Below are 17,837 nucleotides of genomic sequence, written 5' to 3' on the forward strand. Positions count from 1 at the left end.
TCAATGATTAGGGACATTGTCAGACATGGCCAAGGTGCGCCCTCAATGGCGCTCATGCATCCAAGCTATTGCCTTCAATACATAGCTCCCTTCCCAACCCCCCACTTAATAGTCCACCTACAGTGCTGCATCTACGCATTATTTTATCAACTCCCGCCTCCAGTGCGCAGCTATCTATCCCACCTCATCGGTGAACGAAACGGGGGCAGCTACAACCACTGTACAAGACGTACGCGGTTATTACATGTGACAATGATAATGAGATTGTACGCCAGATGGCTTAAATACAAACCCAGACGCCTATGGTTGCAGAAGACTCTCAGGCTGCACTAGTTAGGCTGGAAATAACCCGTCATTATTTTGGAAAGCAGCCAATGTGTTAGCCCTAGCACCGCACCGAGTATACCACTGATGAACCTGAGCACTTCTGTGTCTGCCGACTGACTCGATAACTGTGGTGCCTGTGTATAGGATCTGAGAACCCTTTGCTTGAACGGGACGGGCGGAAGAATTGACGACAAAATTCTTTGAGGACAATAAAATTCGAATTCCTAATTTAACCAGAGCATTTGAAGAAACCTGACCCGTATCGTGAAAAATCTGTTGGGTCAGGCATTCACTTGCCTTGGTTGGCTGGTCTGCTGGCAAAACACGGTCAAACAGTTGCTACGTTTATGCTAAGGAAGGGGTCGGTCCAAGCACTATTTGTGTAGCTTCTTTGCCACACCTAGAAGGTTTGAAAAGAAACATCGAGCTGACCAAGGTGCCAAGAAACGAACACAGAGTGTCTCAGAACTGCTCTAGTGGTTCGGAGAAGTCAGGTCACTCCAAGAACGTATTTTCCAGACATTGTTTGCAACATCATGACATAAAACCACTATTTACGATGAATATGTAGATATGGAATTTTGTTATACCATCGTCCACTTCGAGAAGTGACATCTTGAAGCCCGATATTCTCGCGAAGAGATTTAAGCTTATCGTGATGCGACCCTCCAGTAACTCACAGCTATTATGCAGCATCTACGTGGTGCCTTCCATTAGTGTAGTCACTGGATATACATATAGTAAAGCATCTCTTGGGGGCTGGAGAAAACGTGGCAACTTGATCCGGATAGTCATACATCAATGACAGCCTCACGGACACATTTCTGAGCCAAGGATCCTGGTCCACGAAGCGTTCTGTCTTGCCGTACGAGGTTGTGGCCCAGCAGCACCCTAGCCCGAATACAATCTTCACATCAATGTGTCCTCATGCGATTGCTCCCTCGATTGTTTTGGAGACAGACCATTTGCTCTACGACGTAATATCAGCATCTATAGTGCTATTCTTGTATCATAGAATTTGTCGGGAAAACCAACCCTTCACAACCAAAAGTGGGACGCGTTTGGCGATGGTGAATATGCTTCACTCTAGTGTAAACTGATTTGAGGGTGAATGCGTCTCGCGTCTAAAACAATTTTTTAAGCTATTCATACTGTTAGTATTGTAGCTCAACGGTAGTTACCTAATACATCGTGCCGTTGACGCCAAACACAAACGACTGTAGACTATGTGTTCCTGCTTTTCGACTTAATCTTATACAGGCCTTCAGGATAAAATTATGAGCAATAAGGTTACATACCCTCATTGTGTTATTGAGGTTCGCTAACCGTCGACCAATGGGACCGCTCTGGCATTGTTGGGCGGCTAACCTGATCCACGCATGCCCTATGAAATTGGGATAAGGTTAAACAGCGGAATCGGTCCCTGCCTATCATTTTGTAGTCGTTCGATGACGGAATATTACTACAGAACATTGGGGTTGAACTGCTTAAAGCCCTAGGACAGTTAGAATCGGTCCCTGCCTATCATTTTGTAGTCGTTCGATGACGGAATATTACTACAGAACATTGGGGTTGAACTGCTTAAAGCCCTGAGGACAGTTAATTTTTTTTGTCGATGCATTGTTCACTTTTTACTCTGGAATCCCAGCACGAACGAGAACTGCAGGTTTCGACCATCCAGATCGACCAGACTTAACGGTTCCATTTAACTAACTAATCATTGGCGTTTACAAGGCAGTAAACCCCTAGCTAAAATGTCGCGCGCACGAAATGTTACGCCGTCTATCCCGGGCTGCAGAGTGCGCAATATGGACGGACGAACAAACGCTACTGCGACAAAATTGTCGCTGCATCGCGCCGGGCAGTGTAATACACTGAATTGGGACTTGTCTCTCCGTACATGCATTTGATTCGGAGCAAGGTAGAACAAATTAAAAGCTTGACGGAAACACAACAAGCCTGCTACACACCATGTGTTTTATGCGCACAACCGAACGGTGCTCCATTCAAACTCCATCGCCAATGGTAACGGCAGGATCACCACAGCCAGCTAATCAATAATGCTGTCAACCCTCTCGTTCGATTACTCGACCACTTCTACCAAATTTATGCTCATCTTTATAAGGCGACCGATCGGACTGAGGTTGACAGTGTGCGAAAGCAGAAAAAAATTATACAGGATCAGTTTCAACAGCTGTGGGTGAAAATCCCACCAGTTCAGGGACATAGTAGCCAAGGTGATTAATTCTGAAACCAATAGTCGGACTTGTAGATACGTTGGCGCAGTACATGAGGCATTGTAATAGTCTCACAGATGCTATCCTGTTGAATTGTCTTCACATTAGTGACTCCGGAGATATGGGAGAACGTCAAATATGGGAAGAAAGTGACTTGTATCGGCAACATGTTTTCCAAAGGTAATATGAAGAAGATAAAGAGATTCATGATAAGTGAGGAATCTAGCTATTTCTTGAACCAGGTAGAAGAATTGTTTTGTTGGTTGGCTACGCGCTCCAAGATCTGGTGTGTATGATTGTTTTTACCGATTAGGAGCCTCCATTGAATCCCCATTAGTCAGTAAGTATGCTTTGAAAGGTGGGTTACCAGAGAGGAGCACCCGAGAAACTAGGTTTGGGTTCTTGGCTTGTGCACGGGTGACCTGGATAGCAATGACAGCGGTTTGTCTTCCACAGTCCCGCAAAAATAAGCAACTCGGATGGCGCAGAAGTGGATAAACGATGTGTTCAGGCTGCCATGGTTGATGGAAGGTTTGATGTTGGTATCGTTTGGACCAGCTGGAGGACTTCCGACAGATTAGCATCGAACTTCTGTTCCAATTCAACCAACTGCCTGCAAGAATGGATTTGCATATGTACATAAGAACCCTCACTACAACAAAATTTCGAGTCAACATTGAATAGAAAATACTTGTAATTGGGATGTATGGCTTCTGATAATCTGTTTTGGTTGATTCGAAAACAAGTATCCTGCAGTGTCGTTTCGTACATTTAGTGTTAAGATAGGGTGAAACGGCTCCGCTTCAGTAACTGAAGAGTACAGTTCTCCATATGCATGTTATGGTCTAAATTTTCTGGTGAACAGCGCTTGCTTTATCGCAATCATTCAAACCAAACTAAGAGCTTCGGGTATCTACTTGGCCAGCTACTGGGGTCAAACTCCTCGCGTATTTTGTCTAGGTTTGGAGCCGATTCATCAGGAAGACACCCCGCAATACGAATGAAGGCCTTCCTACATCAGACTATCTTCGAAGAAGTCTGTTGAGTGACCGTAGAAACTCATTTTACGCCTCCCTTTGGAAACCAAAGTGTGCAAGTACTTAAGGTTACTTAGTGGCACGCACGCAACCTGAGGTGAGTCACATCCTGAGAAATTCCAAGTTCCAAAGAGTTATTTCCTAACAGATCAAAGGCATTCACTGGAGACTGGGAGGTACCATCAGATTGACCACGGCACCTCATTGGTATAGTTTGCTCGTTCCAAAACGGACTAGGACAGTGGATACCATACTAAGTTGAGTCCTCGAGAAGCCGCGTAAACTTGACTGTTCATCGGAACCGCTGGTATCGAACTGCGTATAACTAACATGTGACAGGTTAGGATCTCCGTATTATTTCAAAACGAGCTGGTGTGTGCAACCCGATCTACCAACATTCTGATGGGTAACAAGATGAGCACATGATCCTTCTCTGTATCTTTGAAACTGAACAATAATGCCATGCAAATTGGGATAGTATAAATCCTAAAATCTACCATATTTCATTGGTATGCCCGAAGAAAGCAAGTCCCATGGTTGTGACACTTGTTTATTGCTTTTTCACTGTTATTCAGACCATGTAACAGGTGTACCAACGGCGGAATTCCTTTCTTGTAAGAACACTGAACATTCCCAATGACCTAGTCGAACTTGACAAGTGGAAAAAAGGCAATTGGTCTTTACATTGAAGTCAAACACCACAGTTTCAGTCATTGATAACGAGCCGATTCGGAAGGCGATAAGTTGTATCGTCCAAGCGTATGGCGAGAACGAATCACTGGATAAGGTTGCGTTTTGCTACTAATGAAAGAGAGTCAAAAAGATTTCAATGCTCAATAACTACTCAGGGAGGATGAACGCTAAATTCGGTGTAAACGAGTTTGCACTACGCATCAATTCTGTTAGATAAGGCGGAAACAAACAATCACCAAATAACAGCAACTTACTGTTCTATGCTCAGTAAACGGGTGGTTAATCCGACCATTAGGGAGCCTAAGTCGATGGATCCAACACCCAGTGGAACGACAGTATCATCTGAAATCGAAGTAAACATGTAAGTTTCCAACAGCTTTGACGTGAAATCGAAATTTACGGGAAAGTTCAGCCGGATTCTCCGGTGTCAATTGAGGTACTGGGTCGACTGTAGTAGGGCCACAAACAGTAAGTTAATTAGTAGTAAATAGTAGTAGTAAGTAGTTAGTACTTCGATAGTCTGAGCACTCGGATTAAACCTATGCAACAAACGGTTTGAAAGTGGAGTCGTAACTGTATGACGTGACATGGCCAAGCGGGACAGAGTACGGTTCCATGATACTCGACAGCTCGCAATGGCTTTCCGTAGCAGAATGATTCAAAGGAGCGTGAACTCAGATTGACACGGATTAAGGACGTACCTTGGGGAAATAATAGCTGAATTTATGTAACCTAATCATTTATTGACGTTTCTTTATCCTATTCATCGGTGACTTTTCTCAGTTACACACTATTTCGCTAGTGTCCAGTTATGCATTTGCATGGCGCCCATCTTACCTGTGAGAAACTTGACGCGACTAGCCTAGAACTGAGCCATTCGGTTGCATTTTCAGCCATACAAAATGAGCTTTCTCTGAGCGGTTCCGCTCAGTATTCTGCGTACCGACAGAAACAATTAGTCCAACAAGAGCTGAGCTCGCGCAGAAAAATATATCCCAGGATTCGCGGTAACTGAAAGGACGCGAGACCAGTTCTTGTACGCTAAACTGGGTTGTCAAGCCTATCAGTCAGTATCAGGATTGCAAAACAGGCACAACAGGCTAAAACTGATCAACCAGAACTAAGTGGAAATCGAGTGCCGTGACAGTAATCGTTCGCGTTTCTCGATCTCTGAAAGAACAGTTCTCGTTGGGGAATAGCAGAGTGGAATCTGTCGGTCGTCTTCGGAGGTGTGGGTTGTTATTAGGGGAGCCCGTTTTATTCAACGGTGGACCCGTTCAAGAATTTAGTCGTACGAAGAGGCATATAGTCAAATCGAAAAGCAGATGCATTCGCTGAAGAGTTACACACAAGTTTTGAACACAGTCGCTCACTGATCTATGGACATAATAGTTCGGTTGTGATTGAAATTTTGTCACTTCTTCCGGTCGGTTATGGTGCTGCAACTTTACAACGTACAATCCCATCAAATTGTTGTCCTTTGGAGGCGACTGGAGCGATAACATCGAAGAAGGATCCAGGCCCTCTATAGTCCATCGCGAAAATAAATTATCAGTCATCAATCAACTGGAAAAAGTTTGGAGCCGATTCAGAAGTCATCGTTTCGGAAGAGCTTGGTAGTTTTTATTTGGGAACGTTTCGCTTTTAACACAAAAGCCTCATCAGGCCAAGTGAACAGGTCACCAAATTGGTCAGGTTATAAGGCAGACGGGGAACCAATCAGTAAGTCCTCTCCGGATTATCACACTTGATCAGTGTTGAGTGTCAATTAGCAGCTGCTGTCGGCTAGTGTGGTTGCCAAAATCCTCAATTGATGGGTTGGAGGAGTTTCAAATTATATCTCTGTAATGTACTACTCATAAGGTTGCTGAAAATCCGTCGACAGTTTCAAATTAGTTCCGATCGCTCATTGTTCCTTAATCTTCCACTTGATGATTCACCTCGGGTGCCACTGGTAGATATTTCTTGATCTTCGTGGGCATGTGAATGTTGCGACAATTCAGTTAGGGGAAGGGGAGTTGCGTAAGGTTCAGTGGAACCCAGGTGATGACTACTCTTCCCTCTGATAATCGCACACCAACGCGTGTTAGCTCGATTGACCCAAGACCACACGCACTGAACATGGGACACAAAATAGACTTGAAAAAATGTTGAGGTTTTGAAGCGAGGACTACGGTCCACGTCACACAGACTGATAGCCGAGGCGGTAGAAATTGCCAAGAATCCCAGTGTTAACAGAATAGAAGGCGTGGAACTGGCAAGCGTGTGGAGAACGGTATTTGGTCAATCGAGCTACCGCGTGTTGGTGTGCGATTATCAGAGGGGAGAGTAGCCATCATCTGGGTTCCACTGAACCTTACGCAACTCCCCTTCCCCTAACTGAATTGTCGCAACATTTACATGCTCACGAAGATCAAGAAATATCTACTAGTGCCACTCGAGGTGAATCATCAAGTGGAAAATTAAGGAACACTAAGCGATCGGAACTAATTTGAAACTCCTCCAACCCATCAGTTGAGGATTTTGGCAACCACACTAGCCGACAAGAGCCGTTAATTGCCACTCAACACGGTTCTAGTGTGATAATCTAAAGAGGACTTACTGATTAGTTCCCCGTCTGTCTGATAACCTGGCCAATTTGGTGACCTGTTCACTTGGCCTGATGAGGCTTTTGTGTCAAAAGCGAAACGCTGTCCAAATAAAAACTACCGATTGTTTACTAAGCTCTTCTGAAACTTATTAGTCTATTTGCACCTGCGGAGCCACTTCATATAGTAAACGACCAGGCGTCTCGGAATCGATGAATACATTTCAAAGTGGCTACAAAGGTTCAATTAGGATGACCAAGAAGTGTAATCGCGTAACACCTGTTGGATTCTGTCCATTTCTTAGATCTCCTTGCAGCTTTTAGCTTTTATTCCGAAGCACAAACATATGCTTACAGCCTAATCTCACGTCATGTGTGTAGCAACAACAAATAACTGACCTCGCATTCATCCAGTCACCTCTTGGTCTTGCTTTCACCCCTAATTTGTACGCAGACTTAGCAAATTAGCATTGTCAGTTTATGATGGCCGTTGATAGTGTAAGGAGATTTGAGATTTCCGATGGAGGTGTCGTCAAGAAACTGGAAAACCAAAGGGCATTGTACATCCGATTCATCCCTATTAAGGATAACCAGGAGCGCGCACTCGCGAATTCGAGTTTCAAAATGCCGATCTCTCGATTAGTAGTTTGAACACAAGCGTTCGGCCACCAGTTTGACTAATCCGCGCGGAGACAGGACATTGCATCATTCTTCTTTCGGTCACCGAATCCACATCGCCAAGTCGTGTTGATTGCTTCTCGAGTGGCGACTTCAGAGTTTACGCTAATCTTGTGAAATTATTCTTCCTCTGAGCTACTTTGAGATTATTAGTAATGTAGGGAGATTTCGGAATTGCCAATAGAAGCTTCGTCCAGTTAGGCCAACCTACCCTGAGAAGCCAAGAAGCTCTATAGCTTATTCATTCTTAGTAGGAGTCATAAGCAGTGCGCATCTAACGAAACTCCAGAGTTTTGAACTCGTGACCTTCTTGTTAGTAGTTTGAACATTTGACCGCCTGACCACCAGCAGCTGGTCAGCAGTGTGGTGGGCATTCAAGCTCGTCTCACACATACCAGCAACTTGCAAACAGCTCAGAGAAAGAATAACTCACATCCACTTGAGAAGCCGTCATTCGTGTACGTGTAAATTACCTTATCTGGAGTAACAGGTGTTCTACGAGCTACCTTCTGGAGGTGGCTATATTTGGGTTCGAGAAGAATTTGTTTCCAAAAACTCCCTGAAAAGGATTTAACGAGAATTTACCTTTATCACCGTTCGCGATTTGGGAGGTTGCGATACAAATGAAATAGAAATTTCTGGTGAGAAAACATAGCGTCGAAAGCATGCATACATTTACAAAAAACCTGTATCCAAAAAGGGACTTACTAACACTACGTCAGTTTATTCTGGTTTGGTTCCTTAACCGGTGGTCACCTTACTATGAGATTGTGAGAATAACCGGTCCAATAAACATTATCACTTTGGAGCGGTTATTTGACGATACGGAAAGAATACACATGGATGAGGATTAACTCGCACACAAAGAGGCCGTTTCATCATAATCACGGTATCCATCCCGTTTTGCAATCATAGGTTCCGGAAATGGATTGCCTAGATGGTTACCTTATGATCTTAAAAGATACTCAAACCTATACACCTCATACTGACATTGTTCGAATGAGAAAGAGGCGAGGTGGCTCAGTGGTTAGAGTGCGAATTTACTGACTGGAAGGTCCGATGTTCGAACCCCACCACTGCTGTCTAGGCTCGGGAAACCTGGCAGCATCCCAGCCCTTGTGCTTCCTTCAGGTGGTATGACACCTAGACACAGTGTTACAGCTGAACGATTTAGCTAACTTTGGATGAGGTGACTGTATTCCGAATGCCACGAATACGCTTGTTTTATACAAGATCGCTTACAGTCATTGGAACCCGGCAGTAAATCCAACTCAGTGCGAGGAATAACAGTGCTTGGTGGATATCTAGACGGACGCGTCTCGTGGACAGGAGAAGCCGATGCCACACCATCATGACGGGATGGTGGAGGACTGCCCAGGTTTCGCGGTTCTCTGCTGATAGAGAAAGGAGCAGGACTTAATGGATGTTCCTTGTTCTGTGTATTGTTGGTTATACGCGCTGCTGACAAAAGCCTATCGTCCTCTCTAAGAAGTGGACGATCCAGATCGATAGCTTCTTGTTCTAGCATACTGAGGTAGGGCGCCGAAGAAGAAAGAGGACCTTAAATAAGCAGAAAAACATGGTAAGAGTGATCAGAAATAGAAGAACATACGATTTAGTAGCTTCATTCCACCTAAAACTGACGGTAAACAGGTACGGATACTTCACAATTGAAAGTACGCACCAGGGACCGTCATAGAGCATACCCCATCCGAAAATGACCGTAAACTCTCTGTTAAATACCTCAACAAAACATTTACCAAACATTCACCAAAACATATACCTGGAAACATCAAAACCGAGATTCAACTGGGTCCCAGGTCTCTCGAAAAACAAATTTAGACCGTCATAGAGCATACCCCATCCGAAAATGACCGTAAACTCTCTGTTAAATACCTCAACAAAACATTTACCAAACATTCACCAAAACATATACCTGGAAACATCAAAACCGAGATTCAACTGGGTCCCAGGTCTCTCGAAAAACCAAATTAGTTTGCAAATGAGTGTACATTCGCTAAAACATTTACCAATTTCGTGACCGGTACTCACTAGTTCGTGTATACAGTACAGACAAAAAAGGCACATGCGATGTCATTGCGATACGACAGAATCGTTTGTTTTAACAAATGTGTCGAACTCGTAGAGAATCTAACCACCTGTGAATGGCTAGAGAATTCTCCCTAACTTTTCACGATCCTCGCGGAGGGTCCGATAAATACCAGGGCCCAAAAAGTTAGAAGCCATTGCCTACCTAATTCACAAAATGCAATCGTCTACACAATATGTTGATGTCAACAAAAGACTCAGCTGAATCTCCCGTTTGTGATATTTCTCAAATGAACGTACTGCTGTTGCAGTTAGCACGATGTTCGAGAAGTCGCAGATTTTCTCAACAGGATAAACGTCGCTGCCGAAGAATCTTCAGCAGTTATTCTGTCAAGAAAACACTACCTGCTTATATACAAGTGGTCAGGTTCGTAAGAAATTCGGTGCATGAGCTGAACGGGGAAAACTGACTGGTGAAAACCACCCAGGAAATTTTATGGTGCACCCAGATCAGACATTCGGTCAACTTATTCTCGTACGGCGGATAGCTGAAACCGTCTTAAATAATAAATTCGTATCCTGACAAACTAATCAACATGAGCTGATTCAAATTAGAATAATTTTTACAAGCTGATTCTGACTGTAAGGACGTCGACGAAATTTGGATGTCTTTTCAACAGTGAATGTGCGCAACGAGCACACAGATAGCATTTTCAAATGTGGATAGTAAAGCCGACATACGTACTGTTTTTTACTTGCGACTTGTGGTGAAATCCTTACATTGAGGATAGCACAGAAGTCGATAACAGGTGGGCTGCTTTTCCAGTCCAAGAACACGCATGCACCCAATTATGGACGTAAACATCGATGGATAGACAGTTCACTCACCTTTTATTGTTAGGGGCGCAGGAAAATCGGTTTCATAAGCCTGGTCGCCTTTTCCAGCGTCCATATGATGGCAAATGCTTAGTTTTTTTAAAGCATCATCCCAATGCATTGGGCATACGTCACCCGGTACCGGAGCCTAGCAAAGAAAATGACGTGGCAAACGATTTAGACATAAGCGAGGGTGTCCATTGTCTGAATGATGAAGGTTTCTGGTCTTGCTTCTGTGAATCCACCATCCTCGTACGTTTACCAGGTATTCTGACAATACTATGTAATACGTAATACGTTTAAAGTCACAACCACAGCACGAATAACAAGACAACCCCTAAAAACCCAGTTTCTAGCATCCCTGGAGGATGTTTTGAACCTGCTACTGAAGTGAATCTGCGTAGAATTACCGGCAAAATGCCCACTTTCAGAGGGACCGCTTATATAAATTTGTTTGTTGCTCGGTATAGCAGAGTTACAGAACATAGTAAATGGACGTTGTACATCAATTTTCACGCGCCGCATAACATTATTAGCCACAATGAGAACATGCTGAAGATCTCACTTCCATTTACTATCCAGCAGTACATATGAGTAGTCGGGTAAATTTTCGAACTGTCGGCAGGAAGGTTGGGACGTGCGTCGCAATTTAATTCATCTGATTTTGTAAACTAGGTGATTCATTCCGCTGGGGACGTCGTGCATGATCAGTTGCGATGGAATCGTTCACTTAGTTCCCATTCTGCATCAGTATATAAACTGTTCACAACTACCAACGCAGATGCCCCACCGTATTGAAGTGTTTTTAACCGCATTTAATTCAAGTTTGGATGACAAAGTGCCTTTTCGTGCGTCCAGATAGGCCACTTCGCAAGCGCATGTACCCTAACTTGTGCCGAATTCAGTCCCCGGCGCAAGGATCTAAAGGCATATATTCAAATTTTCTACATAGAGTGGTTGGTCATTAAGTTAACTGGATTAATTTATTGGGATCGGTAAACATGCGAATGCGATTGTGGACGGAAATGCGCCAAGTAGAGGAAATTAATGCAGGCGGTGGTTGGCATATTTCCTTAACAATGAAGTTTATCCAACCCACGAATAAAAAACCTATATCCTCCTCAGATAATTTTCAAATACATAATGAAGCAATCAAATCAGTAACAGTCTGGGTATTATCCCTCCAACTCGCCTTCGAAGATGGGGTCCGCGCTATCCCGCATTGCATAGTTGAAGGTGCAACACAGAGGTGCTAATCGACGTGAGTGCCGTTTATATTGTCAGTCCCCATCCAGCTTGTTTGAGTAAGTGTTTCGAAGGGTAAGCACTTAGAAATAACTGTAGCAGACTGGCACCAAGTCCACTCCCAGGCCAATTTTACTCCTTCCTTCAAAATGAGGTTTTCGAATCGATTATGGCTGTACGGCAGTGAAACAACAGTGTTGAACAATGATATGCTGATGATGGTGTGAATGCCATCAGTTGCCAGTCTTCGGATCTGCCTCAGCCAGATCCAAACAAATAATTCGAGGGTTTTGAATACAAATCAAAGTCTACAAACTACATACGGCTCGACTTGTGAAATCGTTCATAAAAGGATTGAAATCTAATGACACTTGTGTTTACTAAACTGGGATATAAATCACAAATGAAAAATGGACTCGTATTTCATGGAGACGTTAGATAAAACGTCAGTGGCTTTGTTTGTTTTAGCTGACGAGCTAAAACAAACCATTTGCTTTTCGTCCAGTACCCGCCAACAAAGCGCCACACGCTTTTTCTGCAAGGGTCCACAAAAGCGAGCAACGCATGTAAATCATGCGCCGTGGCTTCCAACAGGGGTCGCTAGGAGCTTTAGGAAGCGGGCTATACCGTAAACATTTCAGGGCTCCACAAGCTTCATAGCAGTATCCACCAGCAGTGGATAGATCACCATGAAAGACTCAATATGACGAGCACCTGGTTAAATCAGCAGGCTAAATATGCGACAACTGCTAACGATATTTCGCATGCGCTTCCAGCGAAAAACTGCCGAGGGTCTGAATCGCAAAAGATACTCGAGTAGCATAGAAAGAGAGAGACAAAAAAAGTTGGACATACGTTCTGCAGGTCCAGAGTAATTTCCAACTTTTGTCGAAAACGCTTTGCGAACTCCGGATACATTTCCAGAATTTCAAACAGGTCATCATGCTGAATTTTGTGCAAGTCACAATAGGTAAGTGCACGCACGCAAAACTTCGATTGTCCCATTAGATCCTGCCCGAACGGGTTCTCTCCAAATACATCGCCCTGGCACAGAACAGCTACAATATCACTGCCCATGACGACCTCGATACTGCCCCGAGCGATGAAACAGATGAAGCAAAGAACGTCGCCCTTGTGAACCAGGGTGTCACCTGGTTGAACGTGGGTAGTTTTCATTTTGAGAGCCAATGATCGGAGACATCCTTGGCTGGCACCTGTAAAAATATACGCGCGGATCATACGACGATGTCATACGAGGTTACAGCAATGGAGGTTGCAATCAACTACGTTTAAATGTCACACGACCAGGATTCATAAAGTAACGAGTCTCACAAATTTGAGGCACGCCGTGGAGGATTTTTAAAAATCAGAACCTGATTATTAAGGTTAGTGGAAAGGGTTAAAGTAACTGAGAAGGCGCGACAATAGGCTGTATAAATCATCGGAAAATGACTGTAACCAAGATTCGAAATAAGATGACGAGGTTGTTGATTAGCTGATAGGATTATCTTGATCATGTTATGACCAGCACAAAGATGCGTGATACACACGAATCAAATGACACTCCTTGATATCCGGCTGCAATTAAGAACATATATTTCAAAGACATGACTGGGAGACAGTTAAGGTCCTAAAAGAGATCAAAGGATATAACAGGGGGAATAAGAAACCTACGGACAAAGTTGAAGAGGGGCGGACGGAGCTGCAAGTCCGAAAGCACGAGCTGAAACTCACTGAACTAAAGTAAACGTTAGCCACTAATGTGAGCTAATGGACAGAATCGGACAAACATGTTAGTACTAAAGCCTTGATTTCGTCTACCTGAGGTGGAGAAAAAACAAAACTTTACCATCTAGAAATATGGAAGAGAAGAAATGTCCGCAGGAACAACGTAGGATTCAAGTCAATACGACCTCCAAGTTCGTATTCACTTTTAGATTGCGACAATCATAAGTAGTCACATGATAGCTAATCTTCCTACACATCCCTAGAGTGGAAATAATCTGGAAAACCCACTGACAGCCTTCTGACTTTGTAAATCCTACACAACAAACCTGTCTGTTCGCCCGTCTAAGAATGTGCTCCGCGCACTTAACTACGTTGTTAGTTTCGTGAGGTTACCCATAACACAGTGCAGCGAATTCAAGTGGCACCTAAATTGACTACCAAAAGTTGTAATAGAGGCTTATATAACCAGACAGCTAAATTAGCCACATTCACCCATAGGCTATCGTCCATGCTTGCTCGATCACCAGAAGTGTGATTTTCTGAATTCGGTTCAGGTGAGCAAACATCAGAACATTTCGTCGCCGACCAAAAGCAGCCGATCACTTCTTGGAGGGAGTTGAACACTGACATCGATGGATAACCAAAGCAGGATCCCTAATAATAAGTGTTTCTACATCGGAGAATCATGAGTAGCAATTTAATCGAAACCCTAAGTATCAACAGAATTTACTCGCGGCGTCCTGGGAATGAAGATGTAAGCGCACGATCTCCCATCAAAATAATGCATTTCGTTCAACGGTTTGTACACTTCCGTACGCTGCTGCCGTTTCCTTAAAAAAGCACTCCATAAAAGGAGAATTGTTAGCTTCCTTTTACTTAGAGCTGTTTTTGAGCTCAGGTAAACACTCACAAAAGGGGACTTCTGATCGGTTTACCGAGTTCGCTGTTGTGATCCCAAACAACGGCTGTTGAGTCCTTTCACGTTGCTTCAAGAAGGCTCACAGATACACGGACCACTTTTGAAACAAGCTTGGCTGTCACAGGGTTGGTTGGAGAGTTATTTGGTATCGAAATTAAGGAAAACTCAGTCAGCGCGTTTTTTACCATGGTGCTTTTTATAATGGGAATGCATATCTTGGAGACAACTAGCGTGAGAGGCTAAAGCTGGTCTAACAAATAGCAGTAGTTCTGAGTCAACTTTCACGGGATCGAAATGAAGTTCTCTTAGCTGAGAGAGTGATCTCCCCTAAGAGTAGACTATTTGGAGGCATTGCTGCTTCTCGAGGGTGAAGTGTGCACCTACACATATTCTTCATTTTTCGTAGCACAGATTCTGTCTCCGGACGAGTCTACTCCTACTTCAACTTCCTCGATGTGGCAAACAACGCTGCCGTTTGTGGAACGTCGAATGGTGAGGATCAGAATCGTCAACAGTGTGTTGCTTCACTACCGTACGACCATTTGAAGGCCTTATTGTAAGCAGAAAACACAAAGTTGATGGTGAAGGGACTAGTGCTAGCATACCTCAATCAATCAGGGGTGCATACAACTCCAGACACCCAGTCAGACAGTTTGGATAGAGACTGACGCTACGGACGCTTTGACATCGATTATCACGTGCAACTTGCAGCGTCTCTATCCATGCCCTGGGAGGGTCGCATGAACCCCATCCTGGAAGACGTGTTGCACCAATGGTAGCCAAACCCTACACAATCTCTCATACCAGTCTGTCGGGTCAAAGGTCACCAATGTCTTGGCTCGCGATCCCCCTAAATTAGGCACGCGAAACTAGACTCTCTTCGGCAAACGATTATTCAGAATGCGCATGAAAAACCATTGCAGCTTGGGGAGCTGGACATTCTTCGACTGAACTCCCTGTTGCACAACCGGACACCGGCTTCATAATTGGGCCGTTGCGAATTCGCTGACAGCGACCCACATTAGCTATAGTTCTGAGGAAACGGTAAAGAAAGGCCCGAAGATGTCTCAATTCCGCCGCTCATAAAGATCACGCCTCACAAGCATACATCGAAATAGGCCATGCCTTTGTCTGATAAACAAGCCCCATGAGATTTAGGATATGCCGCTTTGATGACACAGGTGTCTCAAAACAGCAAACATGAATTGAGTCTCAAATGAATGCGCTGACCGCATTTGTGACACCAAAATCGGAACTCACAACATCCGATATAGGCAAAAAGCTCCCCAACCTCCAGTGTCTTTCCTTGGACGACACAAGCATGACCTTGTAATTTGTGGGTGCAAAGCGCATGCAGAAAATGGGTGGATTCGGTCGGTTCGTGCAAGTTAAACCCTGCTACTTGAAAATCCACAAAAACAAGTGGCTCACAAGTACAGCAGCGAAGCACCCTAGTTGAATACCGATGTCCTGCTGTCGACGAGTATGTGTGTGCCTTTCCAAACATTCTGCAGTCTGTGAATACGAGTTCTTCTATACACTTACCGCTCTTACCCAAACTGTGCTCTTTCCTTAACCCCACCTTATCTGCTACCTATATTCTTCATTGGACTTAGCTATTTCATTTGCTTATTCCCATCTATTCTTTCCATGGCAACACATTTCCGCCTGCTGAGATGGCACGTATCTTTTTTGAACTATCTTTAGGGAATCTGTTCAAGTGTTTCAGTTGTCTCTTCTGTAGGCTGGTCCGCTATTTTTAGTACATTTGGAAGACGACTGATCCCAGAATGATTAAACAATGCGCATTCGTCCGTTGTAAAAAGAAAGATATATTATACAGCCGTCAGCGGACGCCTCCTATTCTCTTGCCACGTGCTCCGTTTCCATCACCAAACCAGTGACCTATACGGAACTATACCCACTCAGTATTCGGGGTCACTGAAACGAGGTTAGGCAGTGGAGAGAAGTCTAATAATGGTGGTTGATCGGATGGCAGTTGATCTGTTCGCCGAGCTTGACAATTGGCTTGACCCATTTAACTGCGCACTGATGATGTCTCCTCGACTGGGGACGAAACGTTTGCAATCTAATTGCAAGGCTCGGCGAACAGATCAACTGCCATTCGATCGACCACTAGTAAACACACCCGAGCTATCTATATTCCGACAAACTGACAACAAATTCGGGCGTTGTACGCTCAAAACAGCTCGTCGATGGGAAACTTTCGCCTGCCGTCAAGCCTCTACACAACAACAGCTACACATCCTTCGTGAATGTCTGCGACAATATATTCTTCCTCGTATCGTAACCTATCGACCACCACTGAATCATCCACAAGCGTGGATGTTGGCCAGACAGAATGGTAGGTGGATGGTCCGGCTAATGATCACAGATGCACACAACCGCATTAAAAAGTACGAGAGAATAGTCAATGAACATAGCGCAGCTTGCCTGAGAATATTGGGACCCGAACTTCTACAACAACTCAGAATTGCAAAAGAACTATAGGTCAGATCCGCCACCAAAAACAAGAAAACCGGTCTCGAAAACAAACTCGCTAGACTAATTGGTAACCGAGAAAAGGAGAAAAACCATAACGCTTGGACAAAGAACCTTTCCAACAGAACAGAATGTTCTAATCAGAGAACTCAATTTCAAATCCGAGGATGCCACAAACCTAGAATACCTAGCCAGTCTGGAGGCAGCTATGAATTACATTCAACTTGATGAAGACGCTCAGCAACACCTCCGCCAAACAGAAGTCTAATAAACAATATCTTCCGACACTCCGAAGTAGGAGATTGGAACAAGTGAGGTAGCATTTTTGTAAAAATATAGACTATTCCGGCTTTCGACCAAAGACTTCGGTTGGAAACGAGCAGCATCTAACGTATCGTACGGGCAAACCAAGATATCAGTTGCATACCTTTGAAAGGTAGTGAAGTCTCAAACAAGTGACGGTTCAAATGTAAACAGATATCCGCTTGTAAGCATTCGGGGAAGCTCCGCAATACGAAGTTCATATCAATACCATTTGTATAAGACCACGCATGTTGGAAGAATTCTTCCAAACGTCTTTTGAGTGGGTTTGGGATTTGGTGAAAACGAATAAACTCCTTCACACGAAGCATTTGTATATGATACCGGGCGGTTCCACTGTAGAGTCGTTGGATAATAGCGCTGACATGTCCGAAAATACCGGCATACATTAGGGCTGTTGAGAAAATAAGAGACAGAATATAAAAAAACGCGAATACTCTATTGTTCGCCTTAAAGTCACCACGGTAAAGCACAACAAGCTGAAACGATCGACCACTAAAACTCACGGTCTTCGGAAAAGCTAAAGTACCTATCATTGGTGGGGTAATTTATTCACAGGGTCCATACCAAATCGCCAGCACAACGCCGATCCTATGCAGGAGCACATAAGGAGGAAGATGAGTCCCTTTCAAATAGAA

The 17,837-nt window shown here is 44.0% G+C and overlaps 1 protein-coding gene across 1 annotated transcript in view; it reads right to left on the reverse strand.

Annotated features, from left to right (window-relative positions):
* Positions 1-2,436: 2,436 nt before the first annotated feature.
* Positions 2,437-17,837, reverse strand: part of T265_06953 (hypothetical protein) — a gene marked incomplete at both ends in the record, with an annotated part of 34,146 nt that continues 18,745 nt past the window's right edge. The window contains 6 exons of the mRNA XM_009172359.1: positions 2,437-3,177; positions 4,549-4,636; positions 8,802-9,119; positions 10,497-10,632; positions 12,585-12,943; positions 17,306-17,593. Coding sequence (XP_009170623.1) covers positions 3,072-3,177; positions 4,549-4,636; positions 8,802-9,119; positions 10,497-10,632; positions 12,585-12,943; positions 17,306-17,593 — 1,295 coding nt within the window. The remainder of the gene's footprint in view (positions 3,178-4,548; positions 4,637-8,801; positions 9,120-10,496; positions 10,633-12,584; positions 12,944-17,305; positions 17,594-17,837) is intronic.

This window comes from Opisthorchis viverrini (genome assembly GCF_000715545.1).
Source record: "Opisthorchis viverrini unplaced genomic scaffold opera_v5_154, whole genome shotgun sequence".
In the NCBI taxonomy this organism is placed as follows: Eukaryota; Metazoa; Platyhelminthes; class Trematoda; order Opisthorchiida; family Opisthorchiidae; genus Opisthorchis; species Opisthorchis viverrini.